This window comes from Propithecus coquereli, unplaced genomic scaffold (genome assembly GCF_000956105.1).
Source record: "Propithecus coquereli isolate 6110/MARCELLA unplaced genomic scaffold, Pcoq_1.0 Scaffold147, whole genome shotgun sequence".
Classification (NCBI taxonomy): Eukaryota; Metazoa; Chordata; class Mammalia; order Primates; family Indriidae; genus Propithecus; species Propithecus coquereli.
The window spans coordinates 6,724,475-6,740,571 of NW_012139080.1; the positions used below are offsets into that span (position 1 = coordinate 6,724,475).

The window sequence follows — 16,097 nt, forward strand, 5'->3', positions numbered from 1 at the left end:
CCCTTTAATTACCAGTTTTCAAAGTAAGATCTTGTTTTAATAGACACGAGACAGAATTTTACAACCTGTTGTAAAATTATCTAAACAAACGTTCAATGGGTTTTGAACTCATTTGCTAAATATGTTTTTAAGTGTACAGTACTTTCCTGTTAGTTTTTAACATCTCATTAGCGTTTGGGAAGTTGGAAAGTTACTTAACTAAATGTACATCGTTGCTGGGTGGGATTAAAATATGAATGTAATCATTTGGTGAGCTCAGCCAGTGACACACTGCATTTGCATTTACATATCATGGTAAAGTTTCTTTTTTCAGTTATGACAACTATTAAAATCAAGAATTGAAATAGCACTTGGGGAGGGGGGGCAAGGGCAACATACGTAACCTAAACATCTGTACCCCCATAATAATGCTAAAATTAAAAAAAAAAGGAATTGAAATAGCTGCACCTAACCATGTTTCAGAAAATGAAATGTATCAATCACACTAACATTTTAATAAACAGTTTTTTAAGAATCTTAAAGTTTTTAGTTTTTTAGACTAGTCAAGTACTAGTCTACTAGTACTAGACTACTAGTACAGTAGTGAGAAGGGGGAGAAAGTAGAACAAGGAGCTCGATCTGGCGCTGTGAACAATCAACTGAGATAACCACTACCTTTGGCCCAGCCAATAAATAGATTTTTTAAAGCACAATTATAATATATAATTCATTTTAGAAATAATTGTTCCTTTATCTTTTAAAAACTTTTGTATGTGTACTTTATAATGAAGGCGGTGTATTAGTACAGTACTAGGAGTAAACAATGATTTCTACTAGTTGCAAAAAAAATTATTTAGAAGAGGCTGTTCTATATTAGGGGCTTGGGTTCAGAGTGAGCTGGCTTTTAATTTCATTTTAGGTAGTGTCTGGCACAAATTAGTCATTCACTAAGTGTCATACTCTTTCTTTTTTCCTGGTTCTGCCTACCTTTATTATACCTTAAATCTGCTTTTTAAATTAAGAGTTACCATTCTGTTTTACTGGTGGTCAACTTTAGTTACATATTCCTTCCACAGCATATATACTTTCTTCAGATATATAGTATTCAGCTCTTCCATAGGTTAAATGTACTTCCAAGGGCTAGCTAGGAAAATTAACCATCATTTCTAACATTTTTCTGTGTGTAAAATAAATGCAAATCATCCTGTATGTAAAATAAATGACACAAGCAAACTGTTGGCACAAAGCTTACAAATTTGCTTTCCTCTAATGTTTAATAGCTTACTTTGGTAGAACTAATTGTGGCAATGTGTAGGTTTCTGGTTTAAGATTTATCACTCTGTTTTCTTTTTAAGCAATTTTTGTAGCCTTTAGAACAGCTTACCTTGTAAGATTTTATGTTGAAAATTAGGATACTAGTTCTAGGAATTCCTGACTCGGCAACCTATAAGTAGGATCCTACATTGCATTGAGTTGAGATTGCCTTTGCTCTGAAAAGAGCTCAGGGACTTAATTTGTTACTTAATGATGATCTTTTGAACCTATGGTCCCTCTTTTTTTAATGATTTAATTATTTTGGACCTAGTGGCTGGTGCTGGGTCAAGGTGGCTGCAGGAGGGAGGGATCAGGCAGGAGTTAAGGGAGCAGAGGACTGAGCAGAGGATCTGGAAGCAGTGGGAGCATCCAGTTCAGTAGATGGGGCAACAGAGGCCAGAGGATAGAATGAGGTCGTAAACACCCTTCCTGGGTGTCCTGTGAACGGCAGGGCAAACAGCAACCAGGCTGCTCTAAATAACAGCCAGATGCTAGGTAGCATGAGGCCAGCTGAGCCGAGAGAAGGGATGGCCCTGTGGCGCGACAGCCACTCTTATCACAGTTTTACTTCCCTCTTCACCCGAGTGAGCCTGACTGGCATTTCAGCTGCCTGTGGTACTTCCTGGGTGGTACTAACTTTGGGAACCAGGGAAGAGAAATGGCCCTCAGACCATTTATGATCCTTTACCCCAGATCTATTAAGCTTTCTGGAATTTTGGATTCCGTCCTTGTTTCAGCCCTTGTTTTAGATAGTATGGCTTCTTGTCTATAAATAAGGCCTGAGCAGTCTGACCTCTTCCATCAATAACAAGCAGTGTGATCTTAGATGAGCAGTTAATGCCACAGTTTAGAAAGTAGTAGCCTGCCAGTTTTATGATAGTAACTCACAGAGTATTTTTAGTTGTGGAGTTTTTTTCTCAATGTTTAAAAATTAGGAGATTTCATTTAAAAAATCAAGAATAAAAAAAAAACATCCCTACCACTCACATAGTATGTGCCATGTGCACTTATTCCCAGGGCCAGGTCACTCATTTTTATTAGTTGTCTGGCCGCAGTAAATGGGTATTTGCTACTCTGGACTTCCTGCTTCTTTCTGCCTAAATTAAGGATCATTGTACTAACCTACTATATACCTACTCTATATATAAATAAAGGTAATTTGAAAAGGTAAAACTATGGAAATGTAAGGCTATCTGATTTTTTTTTAAAATGACTTAGAATTTCTTTTTTTTACCAGTGCTTGCGTAGGAGCTGTGAAAGTGATTTTATCTTATTTATTTATTTTATTCCATAAAATTGTTATGTATATTCTTGCTCTTGCTCACCTTTTTTTATTTAGCAGTTGACTTCGTAAGCTTATTTCCAACTGGCATTGATTCATGAGCTTTCTGTGTTAATCTGGAGAAAGTTTTTTTTTTAAATCAATCAAGCTCTTGGCATAGGAAAGACTGTATCTTCTGGCAGATACGTGAAAATAGTCACGAGAATTTTTAAATGCTAAAACATTGTGACATTTCTCCATGAAGAATATTTGAAAATAGTTTGCTGGTTTCTCAGGCTGCCACATTTGTTGTTGGAATTTAAATACCCTTTGTTGTTGTTAACTCTAGAATGTGATGACTTGTGTAGTGTTTTGGTTTTTAAACTGTACCAGAGTCTCTCTAAGTATATAAGTAAAGCTTCAAAATGTTGTATATAAGAATAGAAATAAGAAACACATGTCTAATTGGGCTTTTATTATTTGAGGCCTGGCTTATCAGAATTGAAATGATAAATGATCGAGTTGTGATCTTTTTGCTTCAGTTACTTATTCATCCATCCACAGCTAATTGAGTACCTCCCAGGTTTCGTTCAGCAAAAATAACCTTGTACTATGAGTTTGAAAACCACTACAGACGTTTCAATTAGTTTCTATCACAATATCTTATTCTTCTGGTGAGATTGCTATTTGCTCCTTCAGAGAGATTCTTTATCCAAGAGAGACAAGTGGGTCTTACTTATGCTTCTTAAGCCACACATCTGCACTTGTCATTTCCTCATTGTTGAGTGTGCTACTGTGTTATCTATTGCTGCAATAGATAACAGCAAATTGCCCCAAAATGTAGTGACTTAAAATAACAGTAAACTCAATCCGTTTCTGTGGGTTAGGTTTCTGGGAGTTGCTTGACTTGAGTGGGTCCGGCCTGGTTCCGGATGGATCTTGTCTAGGCTGCAGTCATCTGGAGGGTCCACTGATAAGGTGGCTTGTTCACATACCTGGCAAGTTTGTGCTGATTGTTGGCGGGAGGCCTCAGCTCCCCACCACGTGGGCTGCTTTGAGTAGCCTCCCAGAATGACAGCTTGCTTTACCCAGAGTGAGGGTTCTAAGAAAGCAAGGCAGGAGCCACATCTTTTGTGATCTAGTCTCAGAATTTACACTCTGCTATTACTGCAGTGTCCTATGTTTCCACGCGGGCACTCTGTCCATTGTGGGAGGGGGGACCACATGAGGGTAGAAATTCCAGGATATAAGAATCTTTGGGGCTGTCTTAGAAGCTGGCTATCACAGCTGTTTATTATCTCTCTTGGTCATCATTTGTTGTTTCCTACTTTCAAATAGCACTATGGAATTAGAGTGGGCATACCATTTGCATAGCTTCTCATGAAATATACCAAAAGAATTTGAGAAGTGCCTATGGTCCATATTGCCAGGAGCACAGTGATAGATCATAAAATTGCATAGATCTAGAGTTTACTAAGCTCAGAATTTGTGTTAATTTAGGAGCCATTTATAGGGTTCTTCTTAAGTAACACATTTAGAATTATTAGTATTTCATTTGGGAAGGCCTTTTGAATTAGGAAGATGAGTAGATGTAAAAGCAAAAATTATCAATTGGTAGCAAATATTTCTTTGATGGTTACGTAAATGGATTTATTCTGAATCTGTAAATTTTCTTGGGTTTATCTCAGTATGCTTCGTATTATCTATTTATATACAGGCATCCCCAGCTGGAGTTTTAAATTACAACTTTTTGAAGTTCATTATCAGGAATTTAGGGTTTTTTTCCCCTGTAAGAAAAAATGTTACATTGTTCTTGTGTTCTTTGAATTGAACTTGTGTTCCAAGGCTGACCCACAGTTATTTAATGTATTAGAGACTATTTTTGTTTTGAAAATTAAAAGGAAATAATACTATTGCAATTTTAGTAATTAAAGAAACCAAAGAACTCCAATCTTAAGCAGGAAGAATTATCTTAATTGGTGCTTAAGGAAAAATTTGTATAATTTGAGAGAAGGTCTTTAGAAACCTAAAGGAATTCTTAAACAGGTCTCTGGATTTCATTTCAATACAAAAATGAATCAAACCCTGTTTTCACCCTCATTGGCTTCAAGGTGGGTTTTATTTATTTAGTTAGTTTTAGGGGTGTTTTTTGGGAGGGGATCTGCTAGGAAGTCCTAAAATAGAATGGAGAAAAGAAAAGACTGTACTGATGTTATCCAGTCTTAGAAGAGGGAGGAGACATGTTGAAGACCAGGAGAGAATGAGGGAATTTGAAAATACAGGCTGGATTTTAAAAGTTTTAAAATTTTCATGAAGTAGTTGTTATGCTGTTTTTCCAAATAAATAGTAATAAAATAGGAAGTCAATTGATAGGTTGATGCTTAGGAGATGTAGAGCAAGTAAGGTGGGGACAAATGAGTTTCACAAACATTTATTGAGATTATCGATGATATTCTTGTGGTTAGTTCATGATAACTTACAATCTTATAAGTCAGTAATATTGTATTTGAAAATTTGTTGACTGTTAGATAAGATTTAATAAAATATTTCTTTATTCTTGGAATTGATTGTTCTTTTGTTAGACCTTTTGTAGGTTCATATGCTGCTGTAGATAAATGTTTGAAGATTCTGTAGCGTTAACTACAGTTTTATACTTTTTTTTAGAGTAAATGGGATGAAATCATATTAAGAAACAAGCTAGAGACATTGGGAAGAATTTCCATTTATGAGTCTTAAAACAGAAAATTGATGACATGCCCTCTGGAAGCTAAGTCAACTCTTATGACTAGTTTTAGGATATATCTTTTTCTAAGTTTCAAAGGTCTTTGATTTTTTAATAATTTTTCTTGATCCAATAATATTTTACATTTATGTCAGCTTTTTATCAAATAATTTAAATTTCCTAACTATTTTAGGGAGATTTGAGTTCAGTGAAGTAGTGAATGAATCAGACTCCATATATAATGAAATAGTAAGACGGGGTCCTCACTTCAGAATGCTTATAATTTGGTTGAGGAAACAGGTCACATATATTAATACGATGTTAAGTAATGGAGATAAAAAGTTTGTAATTAACTTTTCTAGTGATTTCTTTTTTATTAGTAAAATCTAAAATATATTTTTCCAAAATAAGCTTTAGAATTTAACCTAATTTTGGTAATAATATATACACCAAATCTAGTGCTGTATGCCCCACTCCCCTGCCCACTGTATGTGAGTTGAACGTGCCCTTCAGGAAGATTCGGAAGTCTCAGGTCAACTTAATGGAGAATGGGGGATGATTTATGTGGGGAGATGCCAGTGAAATTCTCAAACTCTAAGTTTCTAAACAAACAAGTTACTTGTAAGGAGAAGGAGGAGGAGCAGGGACTTAGACTAGTGAAATACTTCTGTAACACTAGAAATGAGAAAACATTGAGACAATGTCTGTAAACTATTGAGAGAAAATGACTACAGACCAAAAATCCTATGCAAAGAAACAATGAATGTCAAGGCAGGAAAAAGAAATTTCTGGAAATGCAAGGAATACCAACTGTGGACCTCACATGCTAAGGAATGTACTTAAAGTATTTTCCCAGATGAAAATTGAAGCATCACAAAGTTCTAAGGACAAAAGAAGTTCTTAAGTTTTAAGTTCTTAAACCTAAATGGATGGAGCTGGTCAAAACCTTTGTACTGCCTTTGTGTTTCTTTCCACCTCACCCCAATCCAACCCCCACCCCATCTCCCCTAGGCTTCTTAACTGTCGTTTCAGTGGACTTTCAGGAAGGAGGTGACATTGCAAGCATGTGCTTAGTCTAACATCTTGAATTGGAAAATCTTTTTTTAAAAGTGCTGTGCTTCCTACCAGAGAAGATTCCTGTGAACAGTTGTTAGTCAGGGCTCATATTACAAGCGACAGAAACCAGCAATGGCAGATTTAAACAAAAAAGGAATCCGCTGACAGGGTACTGAGTGACTCATAGGGTCCTTGGGAAGGCTGGAGAACCCAGCTGACTGGCTGGAAATTGACAAAATTTACTTTGCAGTGAGAGCACTGTATCTGCATTTAGGAGTAAATTGCCTTTTTCTTCTCTCTTCAAATGTAGGTTATATATTTGGGGAGAACTCCAGAAGAAGCATATAGAATATTAATCTTTGGAGATACAGCCTATATTCCTTTCAGGTAAATATAAGAATGATGTGGTAGATTCATCTAATCTTGCCAGAAATATATTGGTAGTTGTTTCTGAAAAAAGAAGATCTGGTAAATAGTCATTTTAGGGTGGGCGCAAATGACACCACAGATCTAGGTTCCTCAACAGTGACACTACTGACATTTTGTCATGGGAGGCTGTCTTGTGCATTGTAGGATGTTTAGCAGTATCCCTGGCGTCTGCCCGGTAACATCCCCACCTCCATCCTAATTGTCAAAACCCCAAATGCCTCCAGACATTGTCAAATGCACCCCCTCCCCGCCCCCAAAATGGCAGTGGGGGATGGGGAGCAAACTCTCCCCTGGTTGAGAACGGCCACTGATGAAAACTAGGCTTTATAATCAGGTGAGAATTACTAAAAACTACCACCGAGGAGTTTGGTTCCTGAGGAGTTAAGAAATACATTTTCCCAATAATTAGTAGTTACTTTCTGGGACAAAAAATGAACCTCTTTTTTCTAGGGACACAGCCAGCAGAGATAGAGGGTGAGGTTGCTAATGTAGTACCACTTCCAGAAAAACCAGCCAAGCAGCTGTGTCATAGAGGTGGTAGGTAGCGATGTCTTTACAGGAATGACATCCTCCTCTCTAACTTGCCATGTGATTGTGTTGAAGATATTTTGAAAAAACTTTTTTTCTTCTGTAAATCAAATTAAGTTCTAAAAGTTTCTCTACTTATTTATCAAAATATTTGACCATGCTGTGTGATCTGAATACTTATGTGGTGCCCTAAGGGGTAATAAGTGTATGAAATAATGGTACTCATTGCGTAGTTTATTGATAATTTCAAATACCGCATTGTTCTTCTATTCACAAATTAGTTCATTGTTTTAGGATTGTTACATATACCTCGAATGCCTAATTTAATGATACGGAGATTATGAATCTGACTTTATTGTGGATGAGCTTTGGGATGGGTCTTCCTAATTATTGGCAGAATCTCCTTTGCAAATAACTGCAGAGGACTTTCTGTGGACTTACTCCATGAAATAGAAATTTGTCAGGACAATCTGAAGAATTCAGTAATATATTGCATTAAAGACTATATTAGTGATTTAGCAAATTAGAATTGGTTTGAACCCAGTATCACCCCTTTCTTGCTAGCTCATGGATCACCTTAAGTATTCTGATATTTGAGGTGGGTAGGAAGGGAAGAGAGCATCTTCTAAACTGGAGGGTGCGCCGTTCTCTTCTCAACCTATAATGTAACAGCAGCCACAAAACTTCCTTTAGAAGAAATGCTTGTAAATATTTGTGGTCCCTGTATCCCAGGCACATTGGCCATCTCTTGATACATAGTGATAATTTTGTTGTACAGAACTCTTCTTTATAATGGTAATCCTTTAAAATGTGATTCTTACAGTTTTCAACACAAGGTCCTGAATTATGAATAAGTTCACACCTTTCACATAATCCAAGGATCCATGGAACACTGTTGATGTGAAAAAAGTTGTTTTGCATTAATTTAAATACAGGTGCCAAAAATAGAATAAACATTGCTTATTGCTATTCCTGTGTTTAGAATTATTGAAGTTTGGCATTGAGAAATGGAGTTAGTTAATTAGTTACTTCTGGTCCCAAGAGCATCAGTAAGTAATTCTCTGTAAAATTGGACTTACCTAGAAACCATTCAGATTTGTGAAATTTGAATCTCTTCAGTCATAGATGCCAGGTATTTGATTAACCTGAAGCCGTGTTTCTCAAAGTGTGAACTGGTGCCAGAGTGTGAACATTTCGTTACTAGTCTGTGATGAGATAAATACAGAAATTGAGAATAAGATTTTAGATATGTTTATAGTTATTCAGTAGAGTAATTTTATGCTTTTGGAATCAAATAATGAATTTGGGCTTGTATTATTTTCTATTTTGCATTTTATTTACAAAGATAAGATTATTGCATTGTGGATATGTAATAGTACAAGACTATTGTATTATTGTATTTCATATTTATTGCATTTTACAAAAATATCAGCCTATCATGGACTTAAAATTTTAAGTTTGGTGCTTCATCACATTTTAGTAAGTTCTGTAGAACTTACTAATTAGAAAGTAGACCAATGAGGATTAATAAAGCCTGAGAATATTTTGATAGAAATGGCATTACATTCTTTTTATCCTTGACAGGAGTGTTAGAGTAAATGTAACTAAAAAAATATTGCAAACGAGGTTGTGAAAGAATGGCATTCATTTACAGTAAACAACTTTTTTATGTTCCATAGCAATATTTAATTAGATTCAATTTAACTTAAATACAATTCCTTAACTGTTGAATTTAAAAGAGTGCATATATATGATTTCTTAGTGAATTATGTTAAATATTTCTCTGTGTGTCTGCATGAAAAATAGGATAAAATGTAGTTTAACATTTTATTGATACCTTAGGATCATTGTTATGAAGAGCATATATTTCTGTTCTCTGGTATTATCTATAATACTCTTTGTTTCTTAGTTGATTTTTTTTTTGCCTCTGCTTTTTATTTTCTTGAGAGATAGTATTGCAGAGTTGTTAATAGCTTGACTATTAACTGTTGACGTCAGATAGATGGGAGTTTGGTTCTCAGCTCTGCCACTAATATCTCTGTGGTCCTTTACAAATTTGAGCCTTGGTCTCCTGGCGTATAAATGGGAACAATAATAAAATCTCCCTAAAGGAGTTGTGAGGATGAAGTGACATCCTGCATACAAAATACTTGTCCCTTAGCTAACATTGACTATTCGTCCCTCCATCTTTAAGTTGACATATAACTTAAATACAATTTTAGAAAACGCTAATCTTAAGTATACAGCACAGTAAAGTTTTCCATATGTCTTTGTGACCGCCACACAGTTTAAGATACAGAGCCTTGCCGTCACCCCAGAAGATTCCCTCCTGCTCCTTTCCAGGTAGTCATCACCCCCCAACTAACCTCTACTCTGACTTCTAACCAACATCATTTAGCTTTGCTTGCCTTTGAGCGTCCCATAACTGGAATCATATGGTGTACATTTTGGGGAGCCGGCATCTGGATTTTAAATACATAATGTCTATGAGATTTATTCATGTCGTGGCGAGTATCAGTAGTTCATCCTTTTTATTGCTTTTGTAGCATTTCAGTCTATGAATATACCACAATTTATTTGTCCATTGTCCTTTTGATGGATTTTTGGGTCATTTGCAGTTTTGGGCCATTAGGAATACAAGCTGTTATGAAAACCACCATTTTTTAAAATTAGTATTTGACATTGTTTTGCAGTTTCTAAGCAGTACCTCTTTATTGATCCCATCTGGTTTTCCAAGTTTGTTAAATGATCCTAACAACAAGGTGGTGTCCGCCCAACCCCTGTCCTCAGCCACAGGGTCTATATCCAGACTGAGTCTATATCCAGACTCAGAGTTGCTATTCTGCCTATTTGAAGAAGCCTGCTTGCTCAAGTGGGAGGAAGGAGATGTGAGTGTGTTTAAAATTGGAAGCATTAATGAAATAAACATGAGTGAATAGAAAGATTCCTGTTGTATATCCAAGTAGTGTGACGTATGAGGTAGGACTTGGGTGGATCCCAGAGCAAAAGCTTGTCAGATCATCACTGACTGGAGTGGGGCTTGGTTCATAGTAGGTTCTCAAAAAAATACATTGAATAAATGCTTAAAATTGTTACGGAGACTGTTCAACATGCCTTTAACTTGACCAGAAAAGAATTATGAGTAGGTTAAGAAGATAATAATAACTTAACTGAGGCAATAATAACTTAACTGAGGCAACATGATTAAAATCATTAGGGTCCTATTTGAGAGTTTGCCATATTTCCATTGGTAATTTTGATTTGGTTTAGGCTAAATTGCTTCATTTTTCCACCTTAGCTTCTCTATCTAAAATTGTTCCTTATTCCATGAAAACACTATTTCTACAAAACAAGTATTTGTGTTGATTCTGTAGGTCAGTGGTTCATGAACATGAACATGCGTTACAGTCACCTTAGAGGACCTGTTGAAACACAAATTACCTGGTCCTACCCCTAGAGATTTTGGTTCAGTAAATGTGGAGTGGTGTCTGAGAATTTGCATTTCTGACAAGTTGGGGTGATCTTGATGCTGCAGGCCTGGGTACCTCTGCTGAAGATCGTTGTGTTTTTCCTCTCTGAATATTGCCCATAGCTATTGGTAACATCTTCGTCTTCTAGGTTGAATAGAGGCCTTTTCTAGCATTTAGAAGAGAAGCTTTTCAATTCAGAAACTTACAAAACAAAAATGATGTCTTATAAACCTTGTGTCCAGTCTTCATGAAGGCTAACATTAGCTCAGTAATTCTAACCAGCTCAGTCAGTAGCATCGAAGACTATTTTGGCTGAAAAGGATGCCCTTTGTTTTTCTTATTGTTAATGTTGCTACAATTAATGGTCTCAACCCTTAAGGTTTGGGCAAGAATTAAAAGTTTAAAATGTGCAATTTAATTTTTCATGCTAACATTTGTTGAATATTCTTACTACATAGTAAGAGATATTAGTGTGAAAAGCCAACCAAGGCAGGCACTTAACAATGGCTCCAGTAGCAACCTTGTTCCACCCAGGAGCAAATGGAGTAACATTCAGATAGGCACAGTTGTTTGGTGTGCCTAGCTTAATCATAATTCAATTAATTTTTATGTTGCCTAATTCCAAAAAATTTCATCTTATAATGGCTTAAGGTAGCCAAAAAGGGGAAGAGTGGGGGGTGTCTTATTTATCTGGACAAATATCTTACCTGATACTAAGAGATATGTGGTAAGATTACTGATATGTATTGATGCAGTGTTTGGGTGGAGTTGTCAGTAAACTAATTTAAGTACTTTCTCAAGAATAGAATGATTGTACGGAAGGTGAGTTGACTCCTTAGTTCCTGTAATTTCATTGGTACTATTATTGTCCCTTAAGAATCAGAAAAAAGTTATCCAGTTAAATTCTTAAAAGTCCTAGTGTAATGATAGGAGCAAAATGCTTATGACGTTGTGCCTAGTATTTCAAATATTACCTTGATTTCTCAACATTTCTTTTCCTACTTGGAAGGAAATACGCACACATACAGGCATACCTAGGTACACATACTTACATACATACATACAAAATCAAAAAGCAATCTTTTGTGGTAATGGTTGGTATGGTATTTTCTAGTTTAAAGAAAAGTGTAAACGCCTTGCCCTTTTAGGAGGAGAGATAGGTATTATTGATTAGTTGAATTCAAGAAGGAAGCTCAGCTGACAAAACCAAAAATGATCCAGAGAGATCATTTGAAATTTAGGGAAGTGTCATTATTGATCCAGACCCATAAAACAGTACCTATTGGAATGGGTAGAAACTGCAGTGAAATTTTTAATCGACTTATCCGTTATTTAAAAACCAAAAGGGAAGATTTCTTTTTTTTGAGAATGTTTCTGAGTGTATGATTTTAAATTCTGGTCAGCTCTGTCTTAAGGTAAGTTTGCAACAGAAAATTAAATTAACTAAGCTAAGTATTTCCATACTTTTGGAATTTCAGAGATGCTGCCTATGGAAGTTGCAATTTCTACGTTACACTTCTTGACTGTTTTCATGCAGTAAAGAAGGTAAGTGACTTGTAGGATGCTGCTAGTGTTGTGTTGGAGAACTATAGTCCAAGGGAGGACTAGGCCTTCTACCCCAAAGATCTTTTTGTAAGAATTTCTCCCAAGATGTGTATGATGACAGAGGTATTCCATTGCCCAACTAACATTAAAGCTAGCGAAACCAGGAACAGTTTATTCTGAAAATCTGAGCGCTTCTATGCATGAGTTGGGGGAAAGCCACTTAAAAAAGAGGACAGTAAGAGACTGTCATGAAATTAGATTCTAGGTCCAGAATTGGTTTTGAGAATGTTGTGATTCAAAAGAAATACAAAAAGTAAATAGATGGCTGGTTTCCATGTTCTCTTTGATTTATGTATTTTGTAAGTCTTAGTCCCACAAATATTGTTTACAATAGACATCTCACACAGTACCTGTTGAACACTTCATTTTCGTTTTTTCGGGTATTCAGTTTCTAGTTCAACAGAATTTGAATAGCCATTTGGTTTGTTACAGGTTTTATATAAAATTTAAGTGGGTCACTACTGCTTTGTCAAAACTATTTGCAGCTATAACTCCTGTGTGTCATAACCGGGGCTGCTGTCTTGACTCCAGGGAACATCCTTCGTGCCACATTCTAAATGAACGGGGCCCCCTGGGGTTAAGCAGTGCAGCAAGCCCTGGGATTTTCTTGAATGTCGGGGCAGCACAACAAACTAGAATCATAAATCAGTAGCAAATCAAATAAGCTTCAGCAACATCTCAGGTTTTATGTAACTTGTGTTTTTAGAGCCAAAAGGAACCCAGATTTACCTTCTCATATAATGAATCACGGTGGCTTTCTGGGAATTCTATCAGAAATTTTCTGCCTTAAAATGAGAGGACTAATTAGTATATGAATTCAGAGACTAATTGGTATACCCTTTTCCCTGTATCAGGCAATGAGGTACGGGATCACAGTTCCCTTGGCTTTGAGTTCAGGGACTTTTTGGGTATGGAGCTGATTGAGGTAGTTGTCACTGGCTCTGAGGCAGCTTGATGAGGGGACTGAATGACAATAGGTGTAAATGGCACCTTTGGTTGCACTCACAGCCCCTGCCAGATGGGCCCCAGGGAACGGGTAATGTAGGTAGGCACACTCACCTTTGAAAAGAGAAAAAGAAAAGTTTTGAGGGTCTTGGAAATGGTCTACTGTAATATCGTATAGCAGTCTCTGTTGTTACTTATTGGCTTGGTTTTTTTAAATTGAGTATTGCACCTAAAGTCTAATTATATTAATAATTAGCTGGTATGACAGATGAAAGATTGCATTTTTCACACTAAATTTAGTTTTATGTAAGGGTCAACAGCTTCTGATTTTCAATTTAAATATTTTTTATTTGTGACTGATTTTGAATATTATTGCATATGTGAAACATTTATCAGTGTATACAGCATTTGGCAATGCTGTATATTTCCAATAAGATCACTTTACAAAATTCAAAGGAAAATAGGAATTACCTGTGAACTTTTTGTATCATTCTGTTAGGGACATCTCTAGTCCAAATGTCATGAAATATACTGAGTATTTTGAGTTCAAGGAAATGAAATTTATCATGGATTTGGTTTTGGGATTAGTACTTAAATAACTATATTATAAAATGAAGACCTTTTGGTTGGCATTCTAGCCTCTTTATTTTGCATTTGTATTTCACTAGTAAATTTTGAAGACTGGGTTTATAAGAGCCCCCTTTTGAACCAAGACTACCTTGTAGATCAAGAATTCTTGCTTGCCTCCTGTCTGGCTCAGTGATCAGTGAGCCAGGAGGATGCTTCTCAGAGGCTGCCAGTTCTCTGTTGTTTGTCCTTGTCTCAGGAAATAGATGTTCTGCTTATCTTGCTTAGGGTACTCTGCCTGCTGCAACAGAGTGAGGCTACAGGATAAGACAGAAAATTTTTTGGTATTTTCTTAAAGGAATCATTTTTTTGCTTAGAATTTTGAATTTCATGTTGATGTCTGAGCTGTCTTTAGTATAGGGAACATTGATCTTTTAATTCAAGACTGAAGATTTTGAAAATGAAGATACTGATGAAGTGTTTGGGCTTTGTTTGGGATAAACTAGCCCATGTTTTTTTCTACTTTATTATTTATTTAGAGACCATCGGATTGTGTGTTATATTTGAACCCTAAACTTCTGAATCTTCAGCCATGGGTGGAGTTAATCTAGAAAGTTAGTGGGGTTACTTAACTATGTATAGATAGGATGATTGGTGAATGAAAATAGAAAATGAAATCTCACTAAATATTGTTATAACTGATATCCACATACTAGAAGCATTTACAAGGCACAGCCCACTTCCTTTGAAAACTATTCAATGGAAAGTAATCTAAATATAATATCTTTTTGGACTGCCTCCTGATATTTATTACTAGGAACTTAGGTAGGACATTGTTTTCTTATTTGCATCTTTGTTCTTAAAAGCTTTCTTTTGGATTTTAGGCAATGCAGTATGGCTTCCTTAATTTCAACTCATTTAACCTTGATGAATATGAACACTATGAAGTAAGTCTTCAAGGATAATATTTTAAACTTTTGCCCCTCCAGCTTTATTGAGGAGAATAATTGACAAACAAAACTTATATATATTTAAGATGTACAAAGTAATGTTTTCATATATGTATATGTTGGGAAATGATTACCACAGTCAAGCTAATTAACATACTCATCACCTTCTTTGATGTGTCTGATGAGAATTTAAGATCTACTCTCTGAGCAAATTTCAAGTATGCAATACATACATTAGATCTCTGGAACTCTGTCTTGTAACTGAAAGTTTGTATTCTTTGACCAGAATTTCCCCTTCCTGTTTTTAACTTTTTTATTCATCTATTTTACTTACGGAAGTAATAATTTTGTTCTATAAGAAACAGGAAAGCACTTTAGATGTTTATAAAGTAAAAAAAGTCATCTTCATCTTCTTACTCCTGTTTCTTGAGTCCCAGTTCTTAGTGTTGATTTCTGTATTTGATGCTTGGTTTCAGAGTGAAGAAGTGTGCACCTATGCATTCTTCATAATATTTAGTTTAATTATTTTTTAGTATTGATAACTATCGTACAGTAATTGAGATACTGTTTGTAAAACCCTTAGGATAGGGTATGATGAAGTGAATAGTGATTATACATCTAATTACATCTGGAAAATATCTTTGTTTTTATCACAACCTTTTGTTTGTATTAAGTCAGGATACTTCTGGTTGCAAGTTATAGACAGTAAACATGAACAACTTAAATACAAAGGGGAAAACTTTTTGGATTACATAAATTTAAAGTCCAGGAGCAGATGTGGCTTCAAGCATGACTCTCAACCATGTATCAGAAGTTGGAATGAAGCTGGTTTTGTTCTCAGGCCAGCCATCTCTAGTAGTGTTAAGAAATGGCCACCAGCTGCTTTGATCTACCAGTTTGGCAAACCAATCAAAAAAGAGTATTCTTAGCTCCAGAAGAAGACCAGTGAATGCCTCCCACAGCCTGGCTTAGACCATGTGCCTATCCCTGAACAGCCTGTGTTCTTTGGCAGGGGACAGGTATGGAATACTCTGGCTGCCTTAGTTCTCTCTCTCTCTCTCTCTCTCTTTTTTTTTTTGAGACAGAATCTTACTCTGTTGCCTGGGCTAGAATGCTATGGTGTCAGCCTAGCTCACAGCAACCTCAAACTCCTGGGCTCAAGCAATCCTACTGCCTCAGCCTCCCAAGTAGCTGGGACTATAGGCCCTAATAGGGCCAGCTAATTTTTCTATTTTTAGTATTGACAGGGTCTCACTCTTGCTCAGGCTGGT

General features: G+C 36.0%; 1 protein-coding gene across 1 annotated transcript in view; it reads left to right on the plus strand.

Moving 5' to 3' along the window:
• CDC14B (cell division cycle 14B) overlaps positions 1-16,097 on the plus strand; it is a 55,387-nt gene that overhangs the window by 10,612 nt on the left and 28,678 nt on the right. The window contains exons 5-7 of the mRNA XM_012640053.1: positions 6,643-6,719; positions 12,238-12,304; positions 14,761-14,823. Coding sequence (XP_012495507.1) covers positions 6,643-6,719; positions 12,238-12,304; positions 14,761-14,823 — 207 coding nt within the window. The remainder of the gene's footprint in view (positions 1-6,642; positions 6,720-12,237; positions 12,305-14,760; positions 14,824-16,097) is intronic.